Raw genomic sequence first — 27,182 nt, 5'->3', positions numbered from 1 at the left:
CGGAAGTGCGCTGAGCGGGAGCGGAAGTGTGAGGCGCAGTCCGGGAGAGACAGACAGAGAGAGAGGGAGGAAGATGTCGGGCGGGGGGATGAGCAGCATCGATGCCGTCAAGAAGAAGATCCAGGTCCTGCAGCACCAAGCGGACGAGGCGGAGGAGAGAGCGGAGAGGCTGTCCCGGGATGTGGAAGGGGAAAAGCGGGCCCGGGAGCAGGTGAGTCCGATCCCGCCCTGTGCCCGGGAGCTGGCAGTCCTATACCGTCTTGTACCCGGGAGCTGGCAGTCCAATCCCGCCCTGTGCCCGGGAGCTGGCACTCCGATCCCGCCCTGTGCCCGGGAGCTGGCAGTCCGATCCCGCCCTGTGCCCGGGAGCTGGCAGTCCGATCCCGCCCTGTGCCCGGGAGCTGGCAGTCCAATCCCGCCCTGTGCCCGGGAGCTGGCAGTCCGATCCCGCCCTGTGCCCGGGAGCAGGTGAGTCCGATCCCGCCCTGTGCCCGGGAGCTGGCAGTCCGATACCGCCCTGTGCCCGGGAGCTGGCAGTCCAATCCCGCCCTGTGCCCGGGAGCTGGCAGTCCGATCCCGCCCTGTGCCCGGGAGCTGGCAGTCCGATCCCGCCCTGTGCCCGGGAGCTGGCAGTCCGATCCCGCCCTGTGCCCGGGAGCTGGCAGTCCGATATCGCCCTGTGCCCGGGAGCTGGCAGTCCGATCCCGCCCTGTGCCCGGGAGCTGGCAGTCCGATCCCGCCCTGTGCCCGGGAGCTGGCAGTCCGATCCCGCCCTGTGCCCGGGAGCTGGCAGTCCGATCCCGCCCTGTGCCCGGGAGCTGGCAGTCCGATCCCGCCCTGTGCCCGGGAGCTGGCAGTCCGATCCCGCCCTGTGCCCGGGAGCTGGCAGTCCGATATCGCCCTGTGCCCGGGAGCTGGCAGTCCGATATCGCCCTGTGCCCGGGAGCTGGCAGTCCGATACCGCCCTGTGCCCGGGAGCTGGCAGTCTGATCCCGCCCTGTGCCCGGGAGCTGGCAGTCCGATACCGCCCTGTGCCCGGGAGCTGGCAGTCCGATCCCGCCCTGTGCCCAGGAGCTGGCAGTCCGATCCCCAACCTAGTAGCTGACTCCTTAGTCCAGTGGTTCCCAGGGATGCATCAGGCTGGTACAGGAACAACTTATATTAATTAGGGTCAAAGTGATAGGCAAAACTAATGCTAGTAATTGCCAGTCATAAAGACCAACATTGGCAGCATGTGGACAGTCAGAAGCACCACCATGTAATTCAGGGCTTCACAGGGCCACCAGGTTTGCATTGTGCACCCAGCGGTCCCCTGGTCGGGCAGAGTGGTGCCCTTGCGGAAAGGGCAACAGGCCGAGTGGTGGATAAACCATGTTTTGAGTATTGATACATATTTTTACGGGTGTGGATCGCATTGTCGCCCCGACATGGGATTAGGTAGTCAAATACGATAGGTCGACATAGTTTTTTTTTTCAGTTTTTTGACCCGAATGTCGACATGGACACAGTTGGAAGTCAACCACAGCCCCTCGCTGTGCTCAGCGCACTTTTATTCTCCCAACACGCCCTAGCTGAAAAAAAACCATGTCGACCCAACGACTGTCGACTTAAGTTGGGTCGACAATACGACCCTATCACGTTTTTACGTGATCGATGGCCAGCATCCGATGGTTTTCCAGTGTTCGTACAAAGCGTCGCTGTGGGTGGATCGCCCGCCCTGCCAGAAGGTGCACACATGTAGAAGAAACTTAAACTAGATTGCTATCCAGTTTCTTCTGCGCATGCGCACACACCAGTCAGGGCGAGCCGCCTGCAGCGACGCGTTGGTCGTCCTGTTCTGCGCATGCGCATACACCCGGGCAGGGCGGGCTGCCTGCAGCGATGCGTCGGTCTTCCTGTTCTGCACATGCGCACACACCCGGGCAGGGCGGGCCGTCTGCAGCGCGTCGGTCTTCCTGTTCTGCGCATGTGCACACACCAGTCAGGGCGAGCCGCCTGCAGCGACGCGTCGGTCGTCCTGTTCTGCGCATGCGAACACACCCGGGCAGGGCGGGCCGCCTGCAGCGACGCGTCGGTCTTCCTGTTCTGCGCATGGGGGATGTCGCTGGCCATCCCTAAGAAAATCCGAGTTCACAGTTCGGCAGCCAATCAGGAGCGGCAGTGGTAGCTTCTTATTGGCTGTCTGACCGCAAGCTCCGATTTGCTCGCAAGCCTTCTCGAGTGCTGCGGACCTGCGCTGATACAGTCGGGTGGGTTGTCCACCACTCTGTCTGGCTGTTGCACGCATGGTAACGTGAGGAGGAATAGTCCATGTGGCAAAGAGCATGCAACCCCTGGCATCGATCTCGAAACCCATAGCAACAAGCGTGTAGGTTAGTGTCACTTACGTGTCTGGCTCCTTCACTCTTATCCTTGCTCCTAGATTTTAAAAAAAAACTAGTTCGGCCCTGATGTAACTGACCAGTGGGCACAATTTACTTAAAAATCTTTTATTATAGGCCAGAGAGTCTTAAGGCCCCCATACACTAGTCTGACTAGTTGGCCCATGAAAGACCCCTGGCAGCTCCCCGGGAGGCTGCTTACGATTTGGCACTTGATGTGCCAAATGATACTTGGAATAAATCGCATGCGATTTATTGCATATATATCTCTGGGGAGCTGGCAGCAGTGGTGCAGATCTGTGTGGCGGATGGGAACTGGTTACAGTGAGTATCAATTTTCTGGAAGCGCTGAATCTCAATCAGTATATTGTCACACATAACCTGTCCCCAGAAAGCACCGGGTACAATGACCAGAGCCAGCACTACCTGGTAATACAATGACACTGCTCTCAGTACCAGCTAATATATGTATGTGAGACCCTCCCCTCAGCCTAGACCCGCTCCAGATTACCATATGCCCTTTGCTCCCATCGCACCCTTCTGCCACTTACGGATTCCTAAGAGAGGGTATTTAAAAAGACACCCCAATGTTAATTTTGGAAGGGTGTGTTCAGATTTATAGGTCGTGGGGTTAATTACAATAAGCAGTAATGTGATCATTGTACAATAGCGCTTTGCGTGGCACGTGGCTGTAACAGTACAGTGCATTGTGATTGGTTGTGAACATCAGTGACAGTGCTGTCTCCTCTCTCCAGGCTGAAGCTGAGGTTGCCTCTCTGAACCGCCGTATCCAGCTGGTGGAGGAAGAACTGGACAGGGCCCAGGAGCGTCTCTCTACCGCTCTGCAGAAGCTGGAGGAGGCAGAGAAGTCAGCAGATGAGAGCGAGAGGTGAGTGCATGTCCTGGGGGGAGGGGGGATTTCTGTTAGAATTCCGCCCCAGGAATCTGGAATGTCCTGCTGCTTCCAGCATTTCCTGTATGTCAGGAAGTGAGCAGGGTCTGTATACACACAGTGTTATCTGTGACCTGGCAGGGTTATGCTGTGGCATCCAGGTGTATCAGCCGGGAACACAACCCGTTGTCACTGATTTGGAGTCGGTATACCCGTTAATCCCCAGAACTGGTTTGGAAAGCGATGACGACAGTCTCCAGATTTATGGTCTAAGCAGCCGCCAAACCAGTTGCCAGGACACATCCAGACTCGTTGGATATTATCCGATGCGTTCCTCTGCATATGTGTAGTCAGAGCCAGGCATGCAGAGACGATCGCCGCTGGCTCCAGATGCTGACACAGTAGTGGCTACAGTGCAGGGGTAGCAACTTGTGGATCTGCACCTCCCAGCATGCCCTGCTTCTGTTTTGTTAGGCAATGCTAAAACTCCCAAGAGCATGCCGGGACTTGAAGTTCCACTGCAGCTGGAGTGTTAAAAGTTGCCTGCACGCGCTAATGGTTATAACACTGAGATGGAGGGGACAGGCCAGCTGTGGAACTACAAGATTCAGCATGCCATGTCTGTACCACAATTTATTGTACTAAAATACAGATCTTTATCTGTAACTGCAGCACAACATAGACCGTTGTCAGTGTCTGTGCTGAAACATTGCAGCGACGTGTGGGGTAGGGGCTGTGTCTGTGCTGAAACATTGCAGCGACGTGTGGGGTAGGGGCTGTGTCTGTGCTGCTACATTAGAGATGTGTGGGGTAGGGGCTGTGTCTGTGCTGCTACATTACAGAGATGTGTGCTGTAGGGGCTGTGTCTGTGCTGCTACATTAGAGATGTGTGCTGTAGGGGCTGTGTCTGTGCTGCTACATTAGAGATGTGTGCTGTAGGGGCTGTGTCTGTGCTGCTACATTAGAGATGTGTGGGGTAGGGGCTGTGTCTGTGCTGCTACATTACAGAGATGTGTGGGGTAGGGGCTGTGTCTGTGCTGCTACATTAGAGGTGTGTGGGGTAGGGGCTGTGTCTGTGCATCTACATTAGAGATGTGTGGGGTAGTGCTGTGTCTGTGCTGCTACATTACAGAGATGTGTGGGGTAGGGGCTGTGTCTGTGCTGCTACATTAGAGACGTGTGGGGTAGGGGCTGTGTCTGTGCTGCTACATTACAGAGACGTGTGGGGTAGGGGCTGTGTCTGCTGCTACATTACAGAGACGTGTGGGGTAGGGGCTGTGTCTGTGCTGCTACATTGCAGGGACGTGTGGGGTAGGGGCTGTGTCTGTGCTGCTACATTGCAGGGACGTGTGGGGTCAGGGGCAGTGTCTGTGCTGCTACATTGCATGGACGTGTGGGGTAAGGGGCGGTGTCTGTGCTGCTAAATTGCAGGGACGTGTTGGGTAAGGGGCGGTGTCTGTGCTGCTAAATTGCAGGGACGTGTTGGGTAAGGGGCGGTGTCTGTGCTGCTAAATTGCAGGGACGTGTGGGGTCAGGGGCGGTGTCTGTGCTGCTACATTGCAGGGACGTGTGGGGTAGGGTCTGTGTCTGTGCTGCTAAATTGCAGGGATGTGTGGGGTAAGGGGCGGTGTCTGTGCTGCTACATTGCAGCGACGTGTGGGGTAAGGGGCTGTGTCTGTGCTGCTACATTACAGAGACGTGTGGGGTAGGGGCTGTGTCTGTGCTGCTACATTGCATGGACGTGTGGGGTAAGGGGCGGTGTCTGTGCTGCTACATTACAGAGATGTGTGGGGTCAGGGGCAGTGTCTGTGCTGCTACATTGCAGGGACGTGTGGGGTAAGGGGCGGTGTCTGCTACTTCTAGTCGCACCATACTATGACACCATCTTTAGCGCTGGGCATCTTATCTACAAAATAGAGCGACTAGGCTGCACACAGCTTCTTTTGATTTAAAACATGCAGCATGCCTATATTCAGGTACAGCTGCTGTCACACTGAATATAGGCATGCTGCATATCATTTTTCATCAGCAGAAGCTGTTTGTTATATAGCGCAGCAAATTCCATTGTGCTTTGTAAGTGGAATCTGATACAACAAAAGGGGTATTTACAGACAGGTATTATAGGTAGGAGGGCCCTGCTTACAATGTATCGTAAGCTTGCGTTCTGTTTGATAAAGGTGTCCAGCGCTACAGAGCTCGCATTAAATATCACAACCTGTATTGCATGGTTTGATGTGTCCTGTCTCTGCTCAGGGGGATGAAAGTCATTGAGAACAGAGCCCTAAAGGATGAGGAAAAGATGGAATTGCAGGAAATCCAGCTGAAAGAGGCCAAGCACATAGCGGAGGAGGCAGACAGGAAGTATGAGGAGGTGAGTGTCCGCGGTGCCTCCACCAGACGGAAGGAACGGTGAATGCTATATGTAAATGTGCAGCAGGGCTGCTGTGTTCCAGCCTAGTGAGCGTTAGTAATAATGTGCCCAGAGGTTGGCTGTCTCCATCTGTTTCCTGATCCTCTTCTCACTGACATGTGCAGGTGGCACGGAAGCTGGTGATCATTGAGGGGGATCTGGAGCGCACAGAGGAGAGGGCAGAGATAGCCGAATCGTGAGTATCGCCCTCCCTGCACACCCGCGTTACACAAGGTCTGAAGGGAACCGTAGTGATCTGAGGTACCCTATACTGTTAGGTGACTGCCCTCTGGTGGCAGTCTACATGTTACCACTGAGTAATATAATTGTGCTGCTATACTCCAGAGGGCGCTGTGTCCTAGCAGTCCCCTGGTGTATACTGCAGGCCTCCTCCAGGGGTTTTATGGGGGCAGTGTTTGCTTCAGGCCTTGTTTATCATCCCCCACCCCCTCCCCACCTCATGTGCATGACCTGAATTTGATGATGTTTGTTTCTGCCCTTCCCGTCCTGGCTTTGTTCTGTGTGTTGCCGTTGACTCCCCTCCTCCCAAACCCCAAACCATCTCCTGCTGATCGCCGCCCTGTGACCACTAACGCAGCCGAGTCCGAGAACTGGATGAGCAAATCCGACAGCTAGACCAGAACCTGAAGGGCTTGAACGCTTCTGATGAAAAGGTACTAACCCCATGGCTCCGCCTCCTCCTGGCTGCTCCTTCTCGCCTCCGTCGTCTCCCGTCTGTGTCCCGTGACCAGTGCCGAGCCTTCCTGCCCTGTCACACTATACCCCATGACATTGATCTTTAACCTGAGGACAGGGCAGGAAGTGGTGGCTCTGAGACCCCTTTCCAAAGCTTTACCCTCCTCGTGGAGTTGGCTCTTCTCACTCCTTGGCTTTCTCCCTCTTTTCCTTTCAACCCTTTCTTTACTTCGGCCTCCGTCCATCTTTAGCAAATGCGCTGAGCTCGAGGAGGAGCTGAAAAATGTCACCAACACCCTGAAGTCTTTGGAGGCTCAGGCAGAGAAGGTAAGGTGGGCCAGGCCGGTCCGGCTTTGAGTGCCTACAGATGGTTGTAGGACCATAGGTGTCGCTGGCCATCAGCAGTTCCAGAAGTTACTATATACCAGTCTGAGAGTTGCTGCGTCATATATGGATCCAACGCAGTGTATGGCAGTTGGCTGTGGACAGGAAGCGTGCTGTGCGTAGATAAATGCTCCCCCCACATATTGGAGTATTACAGACCATATAGATAGAGATATAGCAGGGTGTATGTGTAGATGTTGTCCGGGGAATAGTTTCTGCGCATTAGGTGGTGCTTGGTTATAGGGGGCGGTATATAGGCTGTATAAAGGTTACACCACCTTGTAGTACATTGGCTGCTATGCATATTACACCTCATTAGCTATGTGTATAACCAGTGTTCTCTCCCTGCAGTATTCTCAGAAGGAGGATAAATATGAGGAGGAAATAAAGATTCTGACAGACAAGCTAAAAGAGGTGAGCAATGGGGTACACTGCAATGTCCGCTATACGGGCCCCTGTAGTCTTATGCTGTACCAGTGGCCATAGTGGGGGCTGGAATACTGGGTTGCTGATCTGCTCTCCCTTTATTTTACAGGCTGAAACTAGAGCAGAGTTTGCCGAACGCTCCGTGGCCAAACTTGAGAAGACCATCGATGACCTGGAAGGTTAGTAACATGTCACATGACTGCGCATGGCTGTACGCCCTTGTCCATAACACGTGTCAGACCTGGTCACTACGCCTCATTTATTGTATCCTTGGGCTTTGTGAGTTGTAAGGTCTCAGGAAGAGGAAAAGCCGATGACGGCGCTGGGCTGGGCCAGTGTGTGCTAAAGGGCATTGTAGCTGAGGATGACTGGTATAAGCTGTGCCCAGAGTGTTTCTTATCAGTGCCTCTGTGCTGTTCCCCTCTGACTTCTGTTTCCTTCCTCACACATCCTCCCCTCTCCCTACCCAGATGAGTTATACGCCCAGAAGCTGAAGTACAAAGCCATTAGTGAGGAGCTGGACCACGCCCTCAATGATATGACCTCCATGTAAATACTGTGTGTGCTTGCCCAGGGTTGGGGCACTGGCTGTGTTCTAACCTCACTGAGTGCCAGCCTGGCGCTCGTAGCTTGCAGAGTGGCCACTGGCGGGGGGGGGGGGGGGGCTGTGTGATCGCTGCACCGCTCACGGATGTGCCTGTGTGTGATATAATGGTGTGGTGTGCATCCCTCTCCTCACTGCATGGACCCCCTCCCTCATATCTGCCTCTGCTCTGTACCAACTCTTCTGTCATTTCTCACCTAGATAAATGCTGCGAGTCTCCTGCCGGTCTCATTCCTCCCTCTCTCTCTGTCTCTCTCTCTCGTGTAATGACACCTACGATGGGATGACGCCGAGTATTTGTATAAAAGAAACAAACCCACACACTGTCTCATCACCTTCTTATACTCATGATGTCTGTTTTTGATGAAATGCGCTGCTTTATGTTTATCAAACAATTGTTATTTGCTATATTGCTATATGGGTACTTTTGGGGGGGGGGGGGGGTCTTCTGGCAGCGGTCTGGTGGGATACCATTGGTCGGTCTTGGAGCATGAAGATACAGCACTAGGCTTCTAGAGACCATTATATACAGAACCGCCTGGAGTGTTACGGGCTATGGGTCAGCCTGTTATAACTAAGTCTGGTGATGATTACACGAGCGCTATGTCCCGGGAAATACAGATATCCGCACTGTCTGTGTCTCTGCACCCAGACCAGCCCTGTCCGCACAGCTGCGTTACACCAGGTAAGTTAGTGCAGCGCCACCAGGGATGTTTGTCCACAGAAACAGAGCAAACAGGAGGAAAGAAATCTGCACACACTCATATATGATGCCACTAAATGAAGGGCTATTTCCAGTCGCCTTTATTTCCATATCATGGCGGCGGCGCTGTCCTGGCAACGGAGGTATTAGTTTGACACCAAAGAGAAAGAATTGGGCTGTAAGCCGCACGCCGGTGACTTCCTGTACTGAAACCGTAAACTTGTATTCTTTTAACAAAGTAATTGGGTACAACCCCTATGGCTTTTGTACATATACAGCAGTAGGGAGATCCCTATTGACTTGGTGTGAAATATTTAGGCGTTAAAATGAACAATTGCGACAGACATTTTTTTTGAGTAATTTTTTTTTAATTTTTGCAGAAACAACGTTCAGGTCATATTACAATTACGGGTACTTATGTAGTATCTGGGCTGCCGATTTTTTGATTGTATGCCTTAAGTTAAGGCATACAATCAGATGCGATGCGATGCGATATCGCATCGCATCGCATGCGACCATCGGATGCGATGACCCGATTTTTCCATAGGAATCAATGTTAAAATGGACTGAGTCCATTTTAACATGGAATTCAATGGGAAAAAGGGGTCCTTTTCATACCCCTACTATCCAAGTGGGCATGGAGTTGGATATAAACCTGTGGCGAGCGCAGCGAGCCACCGAGCCCGAAGCGTGGCGAGCGAAGCGTGGCGAGCGAAGCGTGGCGAGCGAAGCGTGGCGAGCGAAGCGAGCCCCGCGAGGGGACGGTATTCTGTGTCCCCTCGCGGGGCTCGCTACGCTCGCCACGCTTCGGGCTCGGTGGCTCGCTACGCTCGCCACAGGTTTATATCCAACTCCATGCCCACTTGGATAGTAGGGGTATGAAAAGGACCCCTTTTTCCCATTGAATTCCATGTTAAAATGGACTCAGTCCATTTTAACATTGATTCCTATGGAAAAATCGGGTCATCGCATCGCATCCGATGGTCGCATGCGATGCGATGCGATGTACCCGATTTAGAAATCGGCAGCCCAGATACTACATAAGTACCCAATTACGTGTTGTGCAGTCATCCAACTCCGGAGATCAATGTACATATGCAAAAGCCAGATATTAGTGTGGATATACATAACACATGGTACTGTTTACCTAGAACGGCGCCCACGATCTATATCACGGGTATCTTGCCGCAAATCGCAGGCATCTTATGTGTTTGTAATGTTAAATTCCCTTCCAATCAACCAGATCAACCCAATTGCCACGATTTTGCATAGGGAACAATGTTAAATAGCCCCCAGACCACAAATTGAATTGAATAACCACCCTGAAGTGTGAAATGCCCCCCCCCCCCCATTTTTAAGGTCACCCGCAGTCAACGTCATCCCGAAGCGTGGCGAGCCCGCGAGGTGCGGCGGTACGCGTCCTCCGACCTTTTCATACCCCACTATCCACGTCGGCGTGGAGTTGAGAATAGAAAGTGTGGCGAGCGCAGCGAGCCCGAAGCGTAGCGTGGGGACGCGGATACCAGTGAAGGTATCCGCGTCCCCTTGCGGGGCTCGCCTCGCTGCACTCGCCACACTTTCTATTCTTAACTCCATGCCGACGTGGATAGTGGGGTATGAAAAGGTCGGAGGACGCGTACCGCCGCACCTCGCGGGCTCGCCACGCTTCGGGATGACGTTGACCGTGGGGTGAGGTATTTCACACTTCAGGGTGCTTATTCAATTTGTGGTCTGGGGGCTATTTAACATTGTTCCCTATGTAAAATCGGGGCCATTGGGTTGATCTGGTTGATTGGAAGGGAATTTAACATTGTTCCCTATGTAAAATCGCTACAATCGCACCCATCGCATCGCAGGCCACTATAATGGCATGCGATGTACATGCGATCAATGCGATGGGCACCGTGCTAGGTAAACAGTACCAACAATATAAATAGTGATGTCCATCTAACAAAACCAAATCTAAATAAACCCCCAAAACAAACCATCCCCAAAGCAAGCTGCCTGAGAACCCCCCTCCCTGTATAACCTAACCCCAAGTTAGGAAATTCCTCAATCCCAAAAACCCTTTCCCCCCACTATATCTACACTAACCACTATATAGTACAAACAACCCCCCTCCCCCTCCATAGACGGATAGAAGACGAATGCACTAGTTGGGGCAGTGACATACTACAGCTAGGATGCAGCAGTATATATACAATGTATATTGTTAGGGAGCACCGTATATAAACCATGACAATTATATAAAAGAAGAAACAAAAAATAAATCTGGATATATATATATATATTCAGCAGATGGATACAAGAACGTACTAGTAAGGGCAGCGACCTGTATGGTCACCAATAGAATGTTATTAGAATATGACGATCATTACGTTATAGAGGTCGTTCAGCAGAATGTAACGGGCTAGCACAGGGGTTCTCAAACTCGGTCCTAAGGACCCCACACAGTTCAGGTTTTCCAGGTCACCTGCAGGTGAACTCATTAGTCACTGACACATTTGAAAAGATCCACAGGTGGAGCTAATTATTTCAGTTGTGATTCTGTTTGGAGACCTGCAAAACATGCACTGCAGGGGGTCCTGGGGACCGAGTTTGACAACCTGTGGGCTAAGAACCAGTAGCCTAGTTAAGACATAGACATTTAACATTGTGCTCCAGAAGGTGGTTAGAATGCGGAAATGTCTCTTTATATATAGGCCCATATTCAGATCTGATAACAAATTTGTTCTCTATTTGGGAAAAACCATGTGCACTGCAGGTGGGGCAGATAGAACGTGTAGAGTTAGATTTGGGTGGGGTGTGTTAAAACTGAAATCTAAATTGCAGTGTAAAAATAAAGCAGCCAGTATTTACCCTGCACAGAAACAAAATAACTCACCCAAATGTAATGGGCCCCATACCTCAGCAATTAATTGTGACTCCTCCGTTCTGGAGATGATTGTCACAATTAATCTTTAATGTGTGGGCTCCCCATTTTGGCAATCCCAATCAAAAATTAATATGGATCACCAATTGATTGCTGAATTAGATTTTTAAACATGTTTAAAAATCTGGTTTAATTGGAGTTTCATTTTTGTATGTGTGGGCAGGAAAAATCTGGCGACCACTGAAACAAATCTGTAATGTGTGGGCTAGTCAGATTGAAGAAACCATTTATCTGGGGGGGGGGGGGGGGATCACTGGATCTTAAGGTGACCACAGACGCTACAATTGTACTGTGCTATGCGTTTTTGACTGTACAATGGTTCTATACAATTTTTCTTCCAGCTTGCTATGAGATGTGCACTTGGATGCATGTGATGAACCCATGTTTGTAATGTTAAATTTCAGATGTAGTCTAAAAAGTATGTGCAGCACGTACTTTTTTAGACATACAATATCGGGCTTATCGCATCGCACAAGCACATAAACACCATCCAATAATTGTACATAAGATGCAATTTGTGCTTAAAAAGTACAAAACGCATTCGATAATTGTAGCGTCTGTGGGCACCTTTAGAAGCAATTGTGATTGCTGATGTATGGGGGCCATAACTCTCTCTGCATATTTTACATCTGCCCCACCTGCAGTGCACATGGTTTTGCCCATTTGGAGATTGTACTGCGATCAGATCTGAATAAGAGCCAAAATGCGTGTCAGTAATATATACTGATTGCAGCTGCAGCAAGGGTTATGGAATAGAGGGAGAGAGATAGATCAGACCCCAATACGGTCACTAGGTATGAGTGTGGAGAAAGTACAAATAACAAGTGGTAAAATACTCCTGGTCTGATTTTATACCGCTAAAGGGTGATTAATATAAAAACCCCCGGATAACCGCCATATAAACATAAAGAAATGTGTTATCAAAAAGTAATATTGGCGACAAAACAACGCGAAGACTGCAAAAACTATAATAACACTTAGTATTATTACACCTGTCAAACCGTAACGCGGGGTCCTAAGGCGAGACACCTCCCGTGGGGCAGAAGGGCGAATACCATTTAATATTTGGGGAATTGGAACTCCTAGTGTACAAGGATTCATTAGATCCAGACCTAATACAAGGAGCATTTGAAGCACTTCTCGGTGGAATGAGTACATGGTAACAACTGAATATCTGCAGAATGGCAACAGCACAGATTGTATTATAAGCGGATCGCGATCATCTCCCGGTGTGAACAAAGCCGGTTTTGGCATAGATCCCGGGTATCATTATTGCCCCCTGACCTCTGGTAACGCCTAACTAAACTACAATAACGAGAGACTCCGCAGCCAATCCCTCTACATTTATAATTCGGTCTACACAATTTCAAAGCTTTTGGAGCACAACGTTAAATGTGTGACGTAATTGTAACCCCTAAATATTTCACACAGAGGGCCAGATTCTCTAAGCTTCAAAAGTGATAAAATGGAGAGTGATAAACAGCCAGCCAATCAGCTCCTACCTGCCATGTCACAGGCTGTGTTTGAAAAATGTCAGACAGGAGCTGATTGGCTGGCTGTTTATCACGCTCCATTTTATCACCTTTGAAGCTTAGAGAATCTGGCCCCAAGTCATTTGGGATCTCCCTACTGCTGTATGTGCGAAAGCTAAAGGGATTGTACCCAATTGCTTTTTAAAAATAAGTTTACACTTTATTAGAAGAATTCACTGGTGTGCGTAGATGTATACGCAGCATATAGACCAGATGCATACGTGCTCTCTGCGGACACACCCTTATTCAGCCCTGCATCAGGAACCATTGGTCCCTGTGATTATCCTCCACATGGTTATGTGTGACCTGGAGCAGTACAGGCAGGTCACACCGGTGTGTGGGGATTACTGTGTAATACCCTCTCCTGTAAGGACTGCACTATTCCTGAGCCCTGACTGCGTGTATACTGGGTGTATGTACCAGTCCCTTCGGTGGGTGCTGTACAGCTGACTGCGTGTATACTGGGGTGTGTACCAGTCCCTTCGGTGGGTACTGTACAGCTGTCTGCGTGTGTACTGGGGTGTGTACCAGTCCCTCCCGGTGGGCGCTGTACAGCTGTCTGCGTGTATACTGGAGGGGTGTACCAGTCCCTCCCGGTGAGCGCTGTACAGCTGACTGCGTGTATACTGGGGTGTGTACCAGTCCCTCCCGGTGAGCGCTGTACAGCTGACTGCGTGTATACTGGGGTGTGTACCAGTCCCTCCTGGTGAGCACTGTACAGCTGACTGCGTGTATACTGGGGGTGTGTACCAGTCCCTCCCGGTGAGCGCTGTACAGCTGTCTGCGTGTATACTGGGGTGTGTACCAGTCCCTCCTGGTGAGCGCTGTACAGCTGTCTGCGTGTATACTGGGGTGTGTACCAGTCCCTCCTGGTGAGTGCTGTACAGCTGTCTGCGTGTATACTGGGGTGTGTACCAGTCCCTCCTGGTGAGTGCTGTACAGCTGTCTGCGTGTATACTGGGGGTGTGTACCAGTCCCTCCCGGTGGGTGCTGTACAGCTGTCTGCGTGTATACTGGGGGTGTGTACCAGTCCCTCCCGGTGGGTGCTGTACAGCTGCCTGCGTGTATACTGGGGGTGTGTACCAGTCCCTCCCGGTGGGTGCTGTACAGCTGACTGCGTGTATACTGGGGTGTGTACCAGTCCCTCCCGGTGGGCGCTGTACAGCTGTCTGCGTGTATACTGGGGGTGTGTACCAGTCCCTCCTGGTGAGAGCTGTACAGCTGTCTGCGTGTATACTGGGGGTGTGTACCAGTCCCTCCTGGTGAGAGCTGTACAGCTGTCTGCGTGTATACTGGGGGTGTGTACCAGTCCCTCCCGGTGGGCGCTGTACAGCTGTCTGCGTGTATTCTGGGGTGTGTACCAGTCCCTCCCGGTGAGCGCTGTACAGCTGACTGCGTGTATACTGGGGTGTGTAACAGTCCCTCCTGGTGAGCGCTGTACAGCTGACTGCGTGTATACTGGAGGGGTGTACCAGTCCCTCCCGGTGGGTGCTGTACAGCTGTCTGCGTGTATACTGGAGGTGTGTACCAGTCCCTCCCGGTGGGTGCTGTACAGCTGCCTGCGTGTATACTGGGGTGTGTACCAGTCCCTCCTGGTGAGAGCTGTACAGCTGACTGCGTGTATACTGGGGTGTGTACCAGTCCCTCCTGGTGAGCGCTGTACAGCTGACTGCGTGTATACTGGGGGTGTGTACCAGTCCCTCCCGGTGGGTGCTGTACAGCTGCCTGCGTGTATACTGGGGGTGTGTACCAGTCCCTCCCGGTGGGTGCTGTACAGCTGACTGCGTGTATACTGGGGTGTGTACCAGTCCCTCCCGGTGGGCGCTGTACAGCTGTCTGCGTGTATACTGGGGTGTGTACCAGTCCCTCCTGGTGAGCGCTGTACAGCTGTCTGCGTGTATACTGGGGGTGTGTACCAGTCCCTCCTGGTGAGTGCGGTACAGCTGTCTGCTTGTATACTGGGGTGTGTACCAGTCCCTCCTGGTGAGCGCTGTACAGCTGCCTGGTGTATTCTGGGGTGTGTACCAGTCCCTCCTGGTGAGTGCGGTACAGCTGTCTGCTTGTATACTGGGGTGTGTACCAGTCCCTCCTGGTGAGCGCTGTACAGCTGCCTGGTGTATTCTGGGGTGTGTACCAGTCCCTCCTGGTGAGTGCTGTACAGCTGTCTGCGTGTATACTGGGGTGTGTACCAGTCCCTCCTGGTGAGTGCTGTGCAGCTGTCTGCGTGTATACTGGGGTGTGTACCAGTCCCTCCTGGTGAGAGCTGTACAGCTGTCTGCGTGTATTCTGGGGGTGTGTACCAGTCCCTCCTGGTGAGTGCGGTACAGCTGTCTGCTTGTATTCTGGGGTGTGTACCAGTCCCTCCTGGTGAGTGCTGTACAGCTGTCTGCGTGTATACTGGGGTGTGTACCAGTCCCTCCTGGTGAGTGCTGTACAGCTGTCTGCGTGTATACTGGGGTGTGTACCAGTCCCTCCTGGTGAGTGCTGTACAGCTGTCTGCGTGTATACTGGGGTGTGTACCAGTCCCTCCTGGTGAGAGCTGTACAGCTGTCTGCGTGTATACTGGGGGTGTGTACCAGTCCCTCCTGGTGAGTGCGGTACAGCTGTCTGCTTGTATACTGGGGTGTGTACCAGTCCCTCCTGGTGAGCGCTGTACAGCTGCCTGGTGTATACTGGGGTGTGTACCAGTCCCTCCTGGTGAGCGCTGTACAGCTGACTGCGTGTATACTGGGGGTGTTTGCTGAATGTTGGCGAGTGAGCTCTGATGTAGAGATGGCAATGGGATATACCAGGTGGATGGCGCTGGTGCACCCACCGCGAGCAGTTGGTAGAACCTTTTCCTCTGCTCAGTGTTACACTGGTGCGCCATCTGCTGGCACTGGCAGGCATTTATCTGATGGTGGTCTGTCATACAGGGGCTGATACAGAACTGGGTGCCCCTAATTACACAGGCCCATACCTATCCCCAGCAAGCAACCTATGGATGTTCTGTTGTCTCTCAGTGCAGGGAGTGGGCTCTGCTTGCTGTAACAGATGGAGGTAGACCATGGAGGGGTTTAGTGAATGTGCCCAGTGTAACGCCCTGTAATTTGTGAGAGTTCAGGGCTCCTTATTGTGCCCACAAGGACTGTACAGAGCCAGCGATAGTGACTGCCTTGCACTTTGCTGGGTTCCAGTCTATTTATATTGGCACTTTCTAAGAGCATGTCCTGTTTGAGATAGGCGTGTGTGCGCGGTGACTCAGCTACGACGCCCTCATTTCCGAGAGGTTTCTGTGCAGTTCCCTGTTTTGGCCACAGGAGGGTGCTGTGCCCATGTGATACCCACTGAATAATGTCCACACTCACATATTTGCAGTTAATACACTGATGGTTTTCATCAATATCTTCTAATTTCAGCAAATATGATTAAAAAAAAGATTGCATAGGGTAAAGGGCTCCCTCCCCTCATACACATGTATAGTGTATATACTGTAGTGGGTCAGTGCATGGTATATGTCACACCCAGGTGACGTCTGGCTAACACAGGCTGCCTCCCCTCATACACATGTATAGTGTATATACTGTAGTGGGTCAGTGCATGGTATATGTCACACCCAGGTGACGTCTGGCTAACACAGGCTGCCTCCCCTCATACACATGTATAGTGTATATACTGTAGGGGGTCAGTGCATGGTATATGTCACACCCAGGTGACGTCTGGCTAACACAGGCTGCCTCTCCTCATACACATGTATAGTGTATATACTGTAGTGGGTCAGTGCATGGTATATGTCACACCCAGGTGACGTCTGGCTAACACAGGCTGCCTCCCCTCATACACATGTATAGTGTATATACTGTAGGGGGTCAGTGCATGGTATATGTCACACCCAGGTGACGTCTGGCTAACACAGGCTGCCTCCCCTCATACACATGTATAGTGTATATACTGTAGGGGGTCAGTGCATGGTATATGTCACACCCAGGTGACGTCTGGCTAACACAGGCTGCCTCTCCTCATACACATGTATAGTCTATATACTGTAGGGGGTCAGTGCATGGTATATGTCACACCCAGGTGACGTCTGGCTAACACAGGCTGCCTCCCCTCATACACATGTATAGTCTATATACTGTAGTGGGTCAGTGCATGGTATGTCACACCCAGGTGACGTCTGGCTAACACAGGCTGCCTCCCCTCATACACATGTATAGTGTATATACTGTAGGGGGTCAGTGCATGGTATATGTCACACCCAGGTGACGTCTGGCTAACACAGGCTGCCTCTCCCACTAATCTGTCTTTCTCTCTCTCTCTCTCTGTTTCTCTCCTGTCTCTGTCCTTCGTCCCTTCCGCCCTCACCCCGCAGAGCGTCTCTACAGCCAAATGGAGAAAAACAGGCTTCTTTCTAGCGAGTTGAAAGTCACCCTCCATGACCTCTGTGATTGAGGTGCCCAGGCCCTTGCCAGCCGTAAGAGTGGCGGAATGGTGCTGTGGTCCTGGCTGTCGCTAGACTTTATTTATAGTGAGTCACAGCTTCCTTTGTGCCTGCTAGAATGTCTTTAACCCCCCCCTAATTAGCGCCCCCCTCCCTGCCACATTCGGGAAGTAAGCTAAGCTCAGCCTCCTGGATGTTCTCCTCTTCCTGGATTTTATCACCGTTGACAAAAGCTGGAAGAAATCGGTCTAACAACCAATGTAATGGTGTACAAACAAGGGGCTCATTCACACAGCCGCACCCTGGCAGCGCTGAGATCCCCCCACAAAGTGACTACAGTATATGTGTATATACATGTACGACGCTGCGGGAGCTGAGCTGCAGAGTTCTACGTCTCCTGGACCAATGGCATGTCATGGAGATGGAGGAGTCCTGAGAAGTTTGGGTGTGGTAGTGTTGTTGTTTTTTTTTCTATGTCGTACTAATTTATCACTGTTCTAAAGGTGACAGTGAGCTTGCCCCCTGCTGGTGAGTCCCCTGCACTGCCGGGATAAAGGACGTATATTGCGTTGCCAGGTGACTGCTGTGGCTGGACACTGGGAGGGTGGTGCTTGCATGTGGCTGCATTGTGACATGTAATCCTGCGTTGCCTGGCCTTTCTCCCAAATAAAAATCCATCTTTCTGAAGCTCTGTCTGCAGGTTTCTTTCATTTCTGTATCTTGTGGGAGAGGTGGCTGGGGCATATGGGGCACATAGGCTGAATTACCCCCCTATTTGCATTGTCAGCTCTTACACTGGGGATATCAGTGATCCTTATACCACTGAGCTGCCTTCCTTTGGTCAATTCTCAGGGGGCTTCATGACACCCACAGGTGTGCAATGTAACCATAGAGCACGGGTCTTCAACCTGTGGAACTACATGTCCCAGCATGCCCTGAGGTTTTTTGGCATGCTCTCATAGGAAAAAAATGTGGCAATGCATGTTGGAACATGTAGTTTCTCAACATCTGGAGGGCCACAGGTTGAAGACCCGTGCCATAGAGGCCCCTTTCACAACAAGCCCTCATCCATACACACGGCGGCTGGGTATTCTGGGAGCAGTTATGGGGGGGAAGCGGGCGTGCCACACTGCTGTAAAGGTGAACATAGATGCTGTGGTGTTGCCGGTCAGTTTGGGTGGGTAATACAGATAGGACATGTGTATGGGCACCGATTGCCGAATCCAGTGTACGTAGGAACTGGGCGACCTGCTGTCCTTGTCCGACTGTTATTCAGCAGCTAGGCAGACGGGCCGGATCACCTTGTGCATCTCTGGTGGCTTCTGTATTGTATTTGCTGCACTGAGGGGTAGGTAGGTAACGGTCAGATGGGTTATTATCTGGGCTGGAGATACTGGTGTCCTGTGTCGGTGGAGCCCCCAGGGTATTGCTGAGGGACTGGAATAACACCTGGAATCACTTCTCTGTGCTCTCCTCAGTCTTATGCAGTGTATGAACTGATTGGATGCCACACATTGGGATTGGTGTAATGTGGTCCTATTGGTGGGCAGGGATGAGGTGCTGACATTTGGGCCCATGGCAGGGGTGTCCACATGGAGAACCAGAGTCCTGTCTTCCCTTCTGCGGTATCTCAGCGCACTGTGTCCTGCTCTACGGGGTAAGTGTCTTGTCCCCTGCTGTGGATTATGGCGGGCAGCAGAATGCGGTACTTCCGTGCCCAGGTAACCACCCGGTGATCAGGGGATTATTTCCGAGAACTACACTGATTTGGGATTTCTATAGACCGTTGGAATAGTGAATCGTCAGCAAATGCACGTTAATATTACACCCTCTGCTAGGAATGGCTGGAGGATTCATCAGCACATTTACACTCCGTTATGAAGTAACACTGGTATTCTGATATAGCCCAGCAGTGCAGTATTGCGCCACCTTGTGGCAGACTTCTGTGTGTGCAGTGTCTTCATACATGTCCCACTTTAACACCAGAGGAATTTTGCAGGTTTTGTTTCATTAAAGGAACCTTTTACTTTTCCCTTCATTGCAGTGTAAATGATAACCATGCACATGGAGGAGGGGGGTACCGCTTGCGCAGAATGCGGTTCTGTGACATGGAAGAGGAGTAATTGTGTACTGAGTAGCGTAAGTGGGTTGTGTGGTGGGCACAAAGTCACGCTGGCTAGTTGAGTGGCGGGCAGTTGCACGCTGGGCACTGTAAGTGTGCCACGCTGGCTTTGTGTTGTTCCTAAATGTCAAGCAGGTCGTTTGTGTGGAGGCACTGTAATTGTCATGATTGTAGATTGCGTGGTGGGCACTAAGTGTGACACACTGGCTGGTTGTGTGGTTGATACTATGTGATGCTGGTCCGATGTGGGGTGGGCACTGGAATGGTCATGTTTGTAGTTTGCATGGTGGGCGCACTGTAATTGTGCCACGCTTGCTAGTTGCGTGGGTGTTCCTGTTTGTCATGCTGGTCAGTCTCGTGGAGAGTATTAAGTGTCACGTGGCAAGTGCGGTCACCCTGGGCAGTTATGTGCTGAGTGGAGTAAATATTTCACATCTGCTTACCCACAGTGCTGCCACCCGCTATCACCTTGCCATCTCTCCTGATCCCGTCTCTCTCCTCCCCACAGATAAGCTGCGCTGTACCAAGGAGGAGAACTCCAAGATACACATGACGCTGAATGACACCCTGCTTGAATTGCACAACTTGTAGGCGAGATCTGTCACTGCCTGACGTCAGCCAGCCACCGCCCCTCCTGCACCTCTCACTGCAACTGACTGGACCCTGCTCCTGTCAATCAACTGCCAAGCCAGCTGACCACCTACATCGCTCCACATGGACCAAGCTACTATTAATATTAAATGTTGAACATTCCTGTAAGTGGTGAGCGCTGCCTGGCAGCCTGCGGTCACCCCACACTGATGATTCTTCCCATACTGTGTTCCCTATTCATGCCTGCATGAGTTCTGCTCAGCCTTTCAGACCCCCAATCCAAACCCACCAGCACTGCCCCCACCAATAACAAACCAAAAGAGAAACTGATGACTGTTTCAAAGGCTGCTGTTGTCCTCTACCTGGTGCCATATTTAAGGGTTTTATCTACAACATTTTACCAAAGTTCCAGTACATGCCCCTGTTATTGCCTAACTTCCCATAGCCACATACGTCGCCCCTTTTCCAGGCTATAACGATTGGCGTTTGCTATGTAGACTAAGGCTCACATTGTATCTGCAATGTCGTAGCCCTCCCCTAGCATTGCCGCCTTCCTATGGGATTGTCCTATAACCGCTGGTGTACAGTGGCCCTGCGTATTCTCTGTTAAATGCCGTTGCCTGCTGCCATGTCTTGTCATACGGGGGCCAGTCAGTCTGCTGGGGGGATGTGGGATGGTGAGAATTCTGTTTTGGAGCAATTACAAAGAATAAACTAATGTGCCACTTTTCCAATGACTGCCTTGGTGTTGTGTCTGGGGGGGGGGACGGGGGGACCAGTGTCATTAGGATGGGGACAGCAGGGATCACAAGGTGAAATGGGGTCCCCCCTCTGGTTTTTAAAGTGTTTTTTATTTTGAGCTTCCATGTACATCAATAAAGTAAGGCTGCTACGTGTTCTGAGTCTGGATTGTTTGTGTGGAGTTCATTTCTCCCTACCCTCCCTGTACATCCGCTCGGTGTGGTATTCCCAGGGCAGGGAAATCCAAGGATCACAGGTAAATAAATGGAGAACATTCCTAGGCACCATAGAACAAGAAGGAACAAGATGACTTGGGTACTATAGCATGTTATAGTTATTACCAGTTTCTTATATAGCGCACACATATTCCGCAGCGCTGTACAGAGTATAGTTGAACATTCACATCAGTCCCTGCCCCAGTGGAGCTTACAATCTGTATTCCCTACCACATGTACACGTACACAGACATTCAAGGGTTAATTTGTTGGGAGCCGATTGACCTACCAGTATATTTTTGGATTGTGGGAGGAAATTGGAGTACCCAGGGGAAACCCATGCAAACCTGGGGAGAATATACAAACTCCACACAGTTAGGGCCATGGTGGGGATCGAACCCATGACCTCAGTGCTGTGAGACAGAAACTTAAAACTGTTGACCGAACAAGCCACAACTATGGTGGACAGAGTGGGGAGGTAGGGGGTGGTGTGGTATAGTCCTCGGAGGGTGTGAGTGGACAGATTCGCTGGGCAATACTAACTGCTGGATAAGGATGGATTGAAGAAAGGCAGAACCAAGACTGATGCTGGAAATGTCCTGCAGTTGGAAGTGACAGGATTGGGTGATGGACCTAATGTGGGGGGTGAGAGTTCTGAGACCAGGATGACAGACAGCATGAGGAGGAGGAGGAGAGAAATCTACTAAGCATTATGTACCAAGAGCAAAGAGAAAGTTATCTGGCCACTTGGATCTCTATATAGCGATATACTGCGGACACCAATGCCACCATGAAGGCCGTGTGTGATGACTTGATGTGAAGGATCAGGGATCTGGGCTTACAGGCAGTGGAAGCTACTGGAGATTAGATCTAAATATCTGCCTTGTGCTGGCCTATGCCGGGGGTTCCCAGTCACACACCTCAAAGCAAGTGAACAGGCCAGGGCCAGGTTTTAAGGATAGTTTTACTTGAGCACAGGTGAATTCCTCAGGGACAACAGATCAGAACCATTTAGCCCACATTCGCCAGCAGGGGGCCGGGAGCCGCTCATTAATATTCATATATTCACTGCACTCTGGTCCCGATCATTACATATGCACGCAGCAGCTACTATCCCAGTCCCCTGCCAGTACAAGGGGGGCTCTACCTGTGTCCCTGCCAGCCCTCCTCCTCCCCCAGTGTCCAGCGCAGGCAGGGAGGCTTAAATCTCCCTGCCTGCCTCCGTCCTCCGGTGGCATTTGCCGCAGGGGCAGCGAGCCTCTGCTACATTGAATAGGGTGACAGGGAGGGCTGGCAGCGAATCCTAAACCGGATATCCTAAATCGCTGTGGGCGATTCGCCGGTGGTTTTCAATGGGGTTTTTACTCAAATTCGCCGAGCATGTATTCAATGATCAAATGGAGAACTGCTTTCTCCCGTGACTTTCGCCATGTTTCACCGTTTTGCATTTGTCCTCTTTTTTAGGTGAACTGGAATGTGATCTTTTCCTGTGAAGGGGCGTGCTATTCTTATTCATGGGCTTGCAGCACATCAATATATATTTAATTATTTTATTTTTTTTAACAATTTTTTGCACCAGCCCCCGGAACCCAGCGATTTGTGCAGGGAATACAAAACAGGATTCGCTGCACAGGATGAATTAGGGCAGGGGTGTCCAAACTTTCTGCGACGAGGGCCAGATTTGGTGAGGTGAAAATGTGGGGGGCCGACCGTTCAGCCTGACATTCTTTGAATCATTAATCACATCAGAATGGTCCCCCACTCTGCCCCCTTTCACTCTATGTCCCTCAGCCTGCCCCCATTCACTGTATGCTCCCCACTCTGCACCCATTCACTCTGTCCCCCAGCCTGCCCCCCCTTCTCTTAATGTCCATCAGTGCCTCCATTCATTGTATGACCCCAAGCCTTACACTCCTTCACTGTATGACCCCCATTCACTATGTACCCCACTCTGCCTCCATTTACTGTATGTCCCCCAGCCTGCCCCTGCTCCCCCTTCTCTGAATGGCCATCACTGCCTCCATTCACTGTATGTCCCCCACTCTGCCCCCTCCATTCACTGTATGTCCCCCAGCCCCTTGTGTGAGCCAGAGGAAGGAGAGGCAAAGCAGGCACTGCAAGGACAGGAGATGCTTGGGCTGCTGCCCTCCTCCACTTTGCATGTTACGGGAGCAAGCTGCCCCCTCCCCCTCAAACACTGCTGTCAATGCGATTGCGGAGTAGGGTGATATATATATATATATATATGTATGATTGCAGCAGCAGGGGTAGGACACCAAACACATCTGACTGTGGCAGCCGGCACCTCCTCACTGCAGCAGACAGCAAGGTAAAGGCGCGCTCACCAGGGCCCCACCTTTAGTGTACTGTGCTGTGCTTCCCACATCTGATGTTCTGCCCGCTTCCAGCTGGAGGCTGCGAGCCGCTTGAAATGACTGCACGGGCCGCAATAGGCCCCCGGGCCTGACTTTGGACATGCCTGAATTAGGGCATTAAATACCTGCCTATATGTTACAGTAGTTTCTGCATCAACTTCGTTTAGAATGGAGGACGTGGCTGCTGCAGCACCTCTTTGCATTGATCCGCACGACCGCTTACTTAGGATCAGGACAGCCGCGGAGCTGGTTGAGCTAATTATTAAATTTGCAAGATCTGGTAAACATGTTTCATACCTCCCAGCATGCCCCTCTCCAGGAGGACACAATGCTCTGCTCCTGGACTGCCCTGGTAATGTAGGATTGCCAGCACCTGTGGTGACACCTTTCTTATCAGTTACCTAGCTCCTCACAGGTGCTGGCAATCATACATTATCCATACCTCCCAGCATGCCCCTCTCCAGGAGGACACAATGCTCTGTTCCTGGGCTTCCCTGGTAATGTATGATTGCCAGCACCTGTGGTGACACCTTTCTTATCAGTTACCTAGCTCCCCACAGGTGCTGGCAATCCTACATTATCCATACCTCCCAGCATGCCCCTCTCCAGGAGGACACAACGCTCTGTTCCTGGGCTTCCCTGGTAATGTATGATTGCCAGCACCTGTGGTGACACCTTTCTTATCAGTTACCTAGCTCCCCACAGGTGCTGGCAATCCTACATTATCCATACCTCCCAGCATGCCCCTCTCCAGGAGGACACAATGCTCTGTTCCTGGGCTTCCTTGGTAATGTATGATTGCCAGCACCTGTGGTGACACCTTTCTTATCAGTTACCTAGCTCCCCACAGGTGCTGGCAATCCTACATTATCCATACCTCCCAACATGCCCCTCTCCAGGAGGACACAACGCTCTGTTCCTGGGCTTCCCTGGTAATGTATGATTGCCAGCACCTGTGGTGACACCTTTCTTATCAGTTACCTAGCTCCCCACAGGTGCTGGCAATCCTACATTATCCATACCTCCCAGCATGCCCCTCTCCAGGAGGACACAATGCTCTGTTCCTGGGCTTCCCTGGTAATGTATGATTGCCAGCACCTGTGGTGACACCTTTCTTATCAGTTACCTAGCTCCCCACAGGTGCTGGCAATCATACATTATCCATACCTCCCAGCATGCCCCTCTCCAGGAGGACACAATGCTCTGTTCCTGGGCTTCCCTGGTAATGTATGATTGCCAGCACCTGTGGTGACACCTTTCTTATCAGTTACCTAGCTCCCCACAGGTGCTGGCAATCATACATTATCCATACCTCCCAGCATGCCCCTCTCCAGGAGGACACAATGCTCTGTTCCTGGACTTCCCTGGTAATGTATGATTGCCAGCACCTGTGGTGAATCACCTTTCTTATCAGTTACCTAGCTCCCCACAGGTGCTGGTAATCATACATTATCCATACCTCCCAGCATGCCCCTCTCCAGGAGGACACAATGCTCTGCTCCTGGCCTTCCCTGGTAATGTATGATTGCCAGCACCTGTGGGGACACCTTTCTTATCAGTTACCTAGCTCCCACAGGTGCTGGCAATCATACATCATCCATGCCCCTCTCCAGGAGGACACAATGCTCTGTTCCTGGGCTTCCCTGGTAATGTATGATTGCCAGCATCTGTGGTGACACCTTTCTTATCAGTTACCTAGCTCCCACAGGTGCTGGCAATCCTACATTATCCATACCTCCCAGCATGCCCCTCTCCAGGAGGACACAATGCTCTGCTCCTGGGCTTCCCTGGTAATGTATGATTGCCAGCACCTGTGGTGACACCTTTCTTATCAGTTACCTAGCTCCTCACAGGTGCTGACAATCATACATTATCCATACCTCCCAGCATGCCCCTCTCCAGGAGGACACAATGCTCTGTTCCTGGGCTTCCCTGGTAATGTAGGATTACCAGCACCTGTGGTGACACCTTTCTTATCAGTTACCTAGCTCCCCACAGGTGCTGGCAATCCTACATTATCCATACCTCCCAGCATGCCCCTCTCCAGGAGGACACAATGCTCTGCTCCTGGCCTTCCCTGGTAATGTATGATTGCCAGCACCTGTGGGGACACCTTTCTTATCAGTTACCTAGCTCCCCACAGGTGCTAGCAATCATACATCATCCATGCCCCTCTCCAGGAGGACACAATGCTCTGTTCCTGGGCTTCCCTGGTAATGTATGATTGCCAGCACCTGTGGTGACACCTTTCTTATCAGTTACCTAGCTCCCCACAGGTGCTGACAATCATACATTATCCATACCTCCCAGCATGCCCCTCTCCAGGAGGACACAATGCTCTGTTCCTGGGCTTCCCTGGTAATGTAGGATTACCAGCACCTGTGGTGACACCTTTCTTATCAGTTACCTAGCTCCCCACAGGTGCTGGCAATCCTACATTATCCATACCTCCCAGCATGCCCCTCTCCAGGAGGACACAATGCTCTGTTCCTGGGCTTCCCTGGTAATGTAGGATTGCCAGCACCTGTGGTGACACCTTTCTTATCAGTTACCTAGCTCCCCACAGGTGCTGGCAATCCTACATTATCCATACCTCCCAGCATGCCCCTCTCCAGGAGGACACAATGCTCTGTTCCTGGGCTTCCCTGGTAATGTATGATTGCCAGCACCTGTGGTGACACCTTTCTTATCAGTTACCTAGCTCCCCACAGGTGCTGGTAATCATACATTATCCATACCTCCCAGCATGCCCCTCTCCAGGAGGACACAATGCTCTGTTCCTGGGCTTCCCTGGTAATGTATGATTGCCAGCACCTGTGGTGACACCTTTCTTATCAGTTACCTAGCTCCCCACAGGTGCTGGTAATCATACATTATCCATACCTCCCAGCATGCCCCTCTCCAGGAGGACACAATGCTCTGTTCCTGGGCTTCCCTGGTAATGTATGATTGCCAGCATCTGTGGTGACACCTTTCTTATCAGTTACCTAGCTCCCCACAGGTGCTGGCAATCCTACATTAGCCATACCTCCCAGCATGCCCCTCTCCAGGAGGACACAATGCTCTGTTCCTGGGCTTCCCTGGTAATGTATGATTGCCAGCATCTGTGGTGACACCTTTCTTATCAATTACTTAGCTCCCCACAGGTGCTGGCAATCATACATTATCCATACCTCCCAGCATGCCCCTCTCCAGGAGGACACAATGCTCTGTTCCTGGGCTTCCCTGGTAATGTAGGATTACCAGCACCTGTGGTGACACCTTTCTTATCAGTTACCTAGCTCCCCACAGGTGCTGGCAATCCTACATTATCCATACCTCCCAGCATGCCCCTCTCCAGGAGGACACAATGCTCTGTTCCTGGGCTTCCCTGGTAATGTAGGATTGCCAGCACCTGTGGTGACACCTTTCTTATCAGTTACCTAGCTCCCCACAGGTGCTGGCAATCCTACATTATCCATACCTCCCAGCATGCCCCTCTCCAGGAGGACACAATGCTCTGTTCCTGGGCTTCCCTGGTAATGTATGATTGCCAGCACCTGTGGTGACACCTTTCTTATCAGTTACCTAGCTCCCCACAGGTGCTGGTAATCATACATTATCCATACCTCCCAGCATGCCCCTCTCCAGGAGGACACAATGCTCTGTTCCTGGGCTTCCCTGGTAATGTATGATTGCCAGCACCTGTGGTGACACCTTTCTTATCAGTTACCTAGCTCCCCACAGGTGCTGGTAATCATACATTATCCATACCTCCC

General features: G+C 51.5%; 2 protein-coding genes across 7 annotated transcripts; both read left to right on the top strand.

The window, feature by feature from the left end:
• Nucleotide 1: 1 nt before the first annotated feature.
• LOC146049474 (uncharacterized) lies at nucleotides 2–20,989 on the top strand. Of its 6 annotated transcripts, none has more exons than XM_083166015.1 (9): nucleotides 2–211; nucleotides 3,137–3,270; nucleotides 5,527–5,644; nucleotides 5,809–5,879; nucleotides 6,631–6,706; nucleotides 7,115–7,177; nucleotides 7,299–7,368; nucleotides 7,660–7,738; nucleotides 19,425–19,937. In XM_083166015.1, exons 1-9 carry the CDS (start codon nucleotides 74–76, stop codon nucleotides 19,501–19,503), a joined length of 828 nt encoding a protein of 275 aa, XP_083022141.1. In that variant the 5' UTR covers nucleotides 2–73; the 3' UTR covers nucleotides 19,504–19,937. The 6 variants fall into 6 exon arrangements, with proteins under 6 accessions (XP_083022141.1, XP_083022140.1, XP_083022143.1 ...); XM_083166014.1 differs by lacking the exon at nucleotides 6,631–6,706 and adding an exon at nucleotides 6,282–6,357 and having other exon boundaries at nucleotides 3–211; nucleotides 19,425–19,928; XM_083166017.1 differs by lacking the exons at nucleotides 6,631–6,706; nucleotides 19,425–19,937 and adding exons at nucleotides 6,282–6,357; nucleotides 20,011–20,989 and having other exon boundaries at nucleotides 4–211.
• Nucleotides 8,349–17,303, top strand: LOC146049854 (uncharacterized). The gene is made up of 3 exons (XM_083166508.1): nucleotides 8,349–8,478; nucleotides 13,783–17,079; nucleotides 17,171–17,303. Exons 1-2 carry the CDS (start codon nucleotides 8,349–8,351, stop codon nucleotides 14,739–14,741), a joined length of 1,089 nt encoding a protein of 362 aa, XP_083022634.1. The 3' UTR covers nucleotides 14,742–17,079; nucleotides 17,171–17,303.
• Nucleotides 20,990–27,182: the final 6,193 nt, after the last annotated feature.

Source organism: Crinia signifera, chromosome 12 (genome assembly GCF_055691185.1).
Source record: "Crinia signifera chromosome 12, ASM5569118v1, whole genome shotgun sequence".
In the NCBI taxonomy this organism is placed as follows: Eukaryota; Metazoa; Chordata; class Amphibia; order Anura; family Myobatrachidae; genus Crinia; species Crinia signifera.
This window is presented reverse-complemented; position numbering and strand designations above follow the sequence as displayed.

Coding starts and splice junctions, on each gene's coding strand:
- LOC146049854 (XM_083166508.1), top strand. CDS start 8,349: ATGGGTCAGCCTGTTATAACTAAGTCTGGTGATGATTACACGAGCGCT. Junction 8,479..13,782: donor GCACAGCTGCGTTACACCAG/GTAAGTTAGTGC, acceptor CCTCCTGGTGAG/CGCTGTACAGCTGTCTGCGT.
- LOC146049474 (XM_083166015.1), top strand. CDS start 74: ATGTCGGGCGGGGGGATGAGCAGCATCGATGCCGTCAAGAAGAAGATC. Junction 212..3,136: donor AAAAGCGGGCCCGGGAGCAG/GTGAGTCCGATC, acceptor TCCTCTCTCCAG/GCTGAAGCTGAGGTTGCCTC. Junction 7,739..19,424: donor CTCAATGATATGACCTCCAT/GTAAATACTGTG, acceptor CCTTCATTGCAG/TGTAAATGATAACCATGCAC.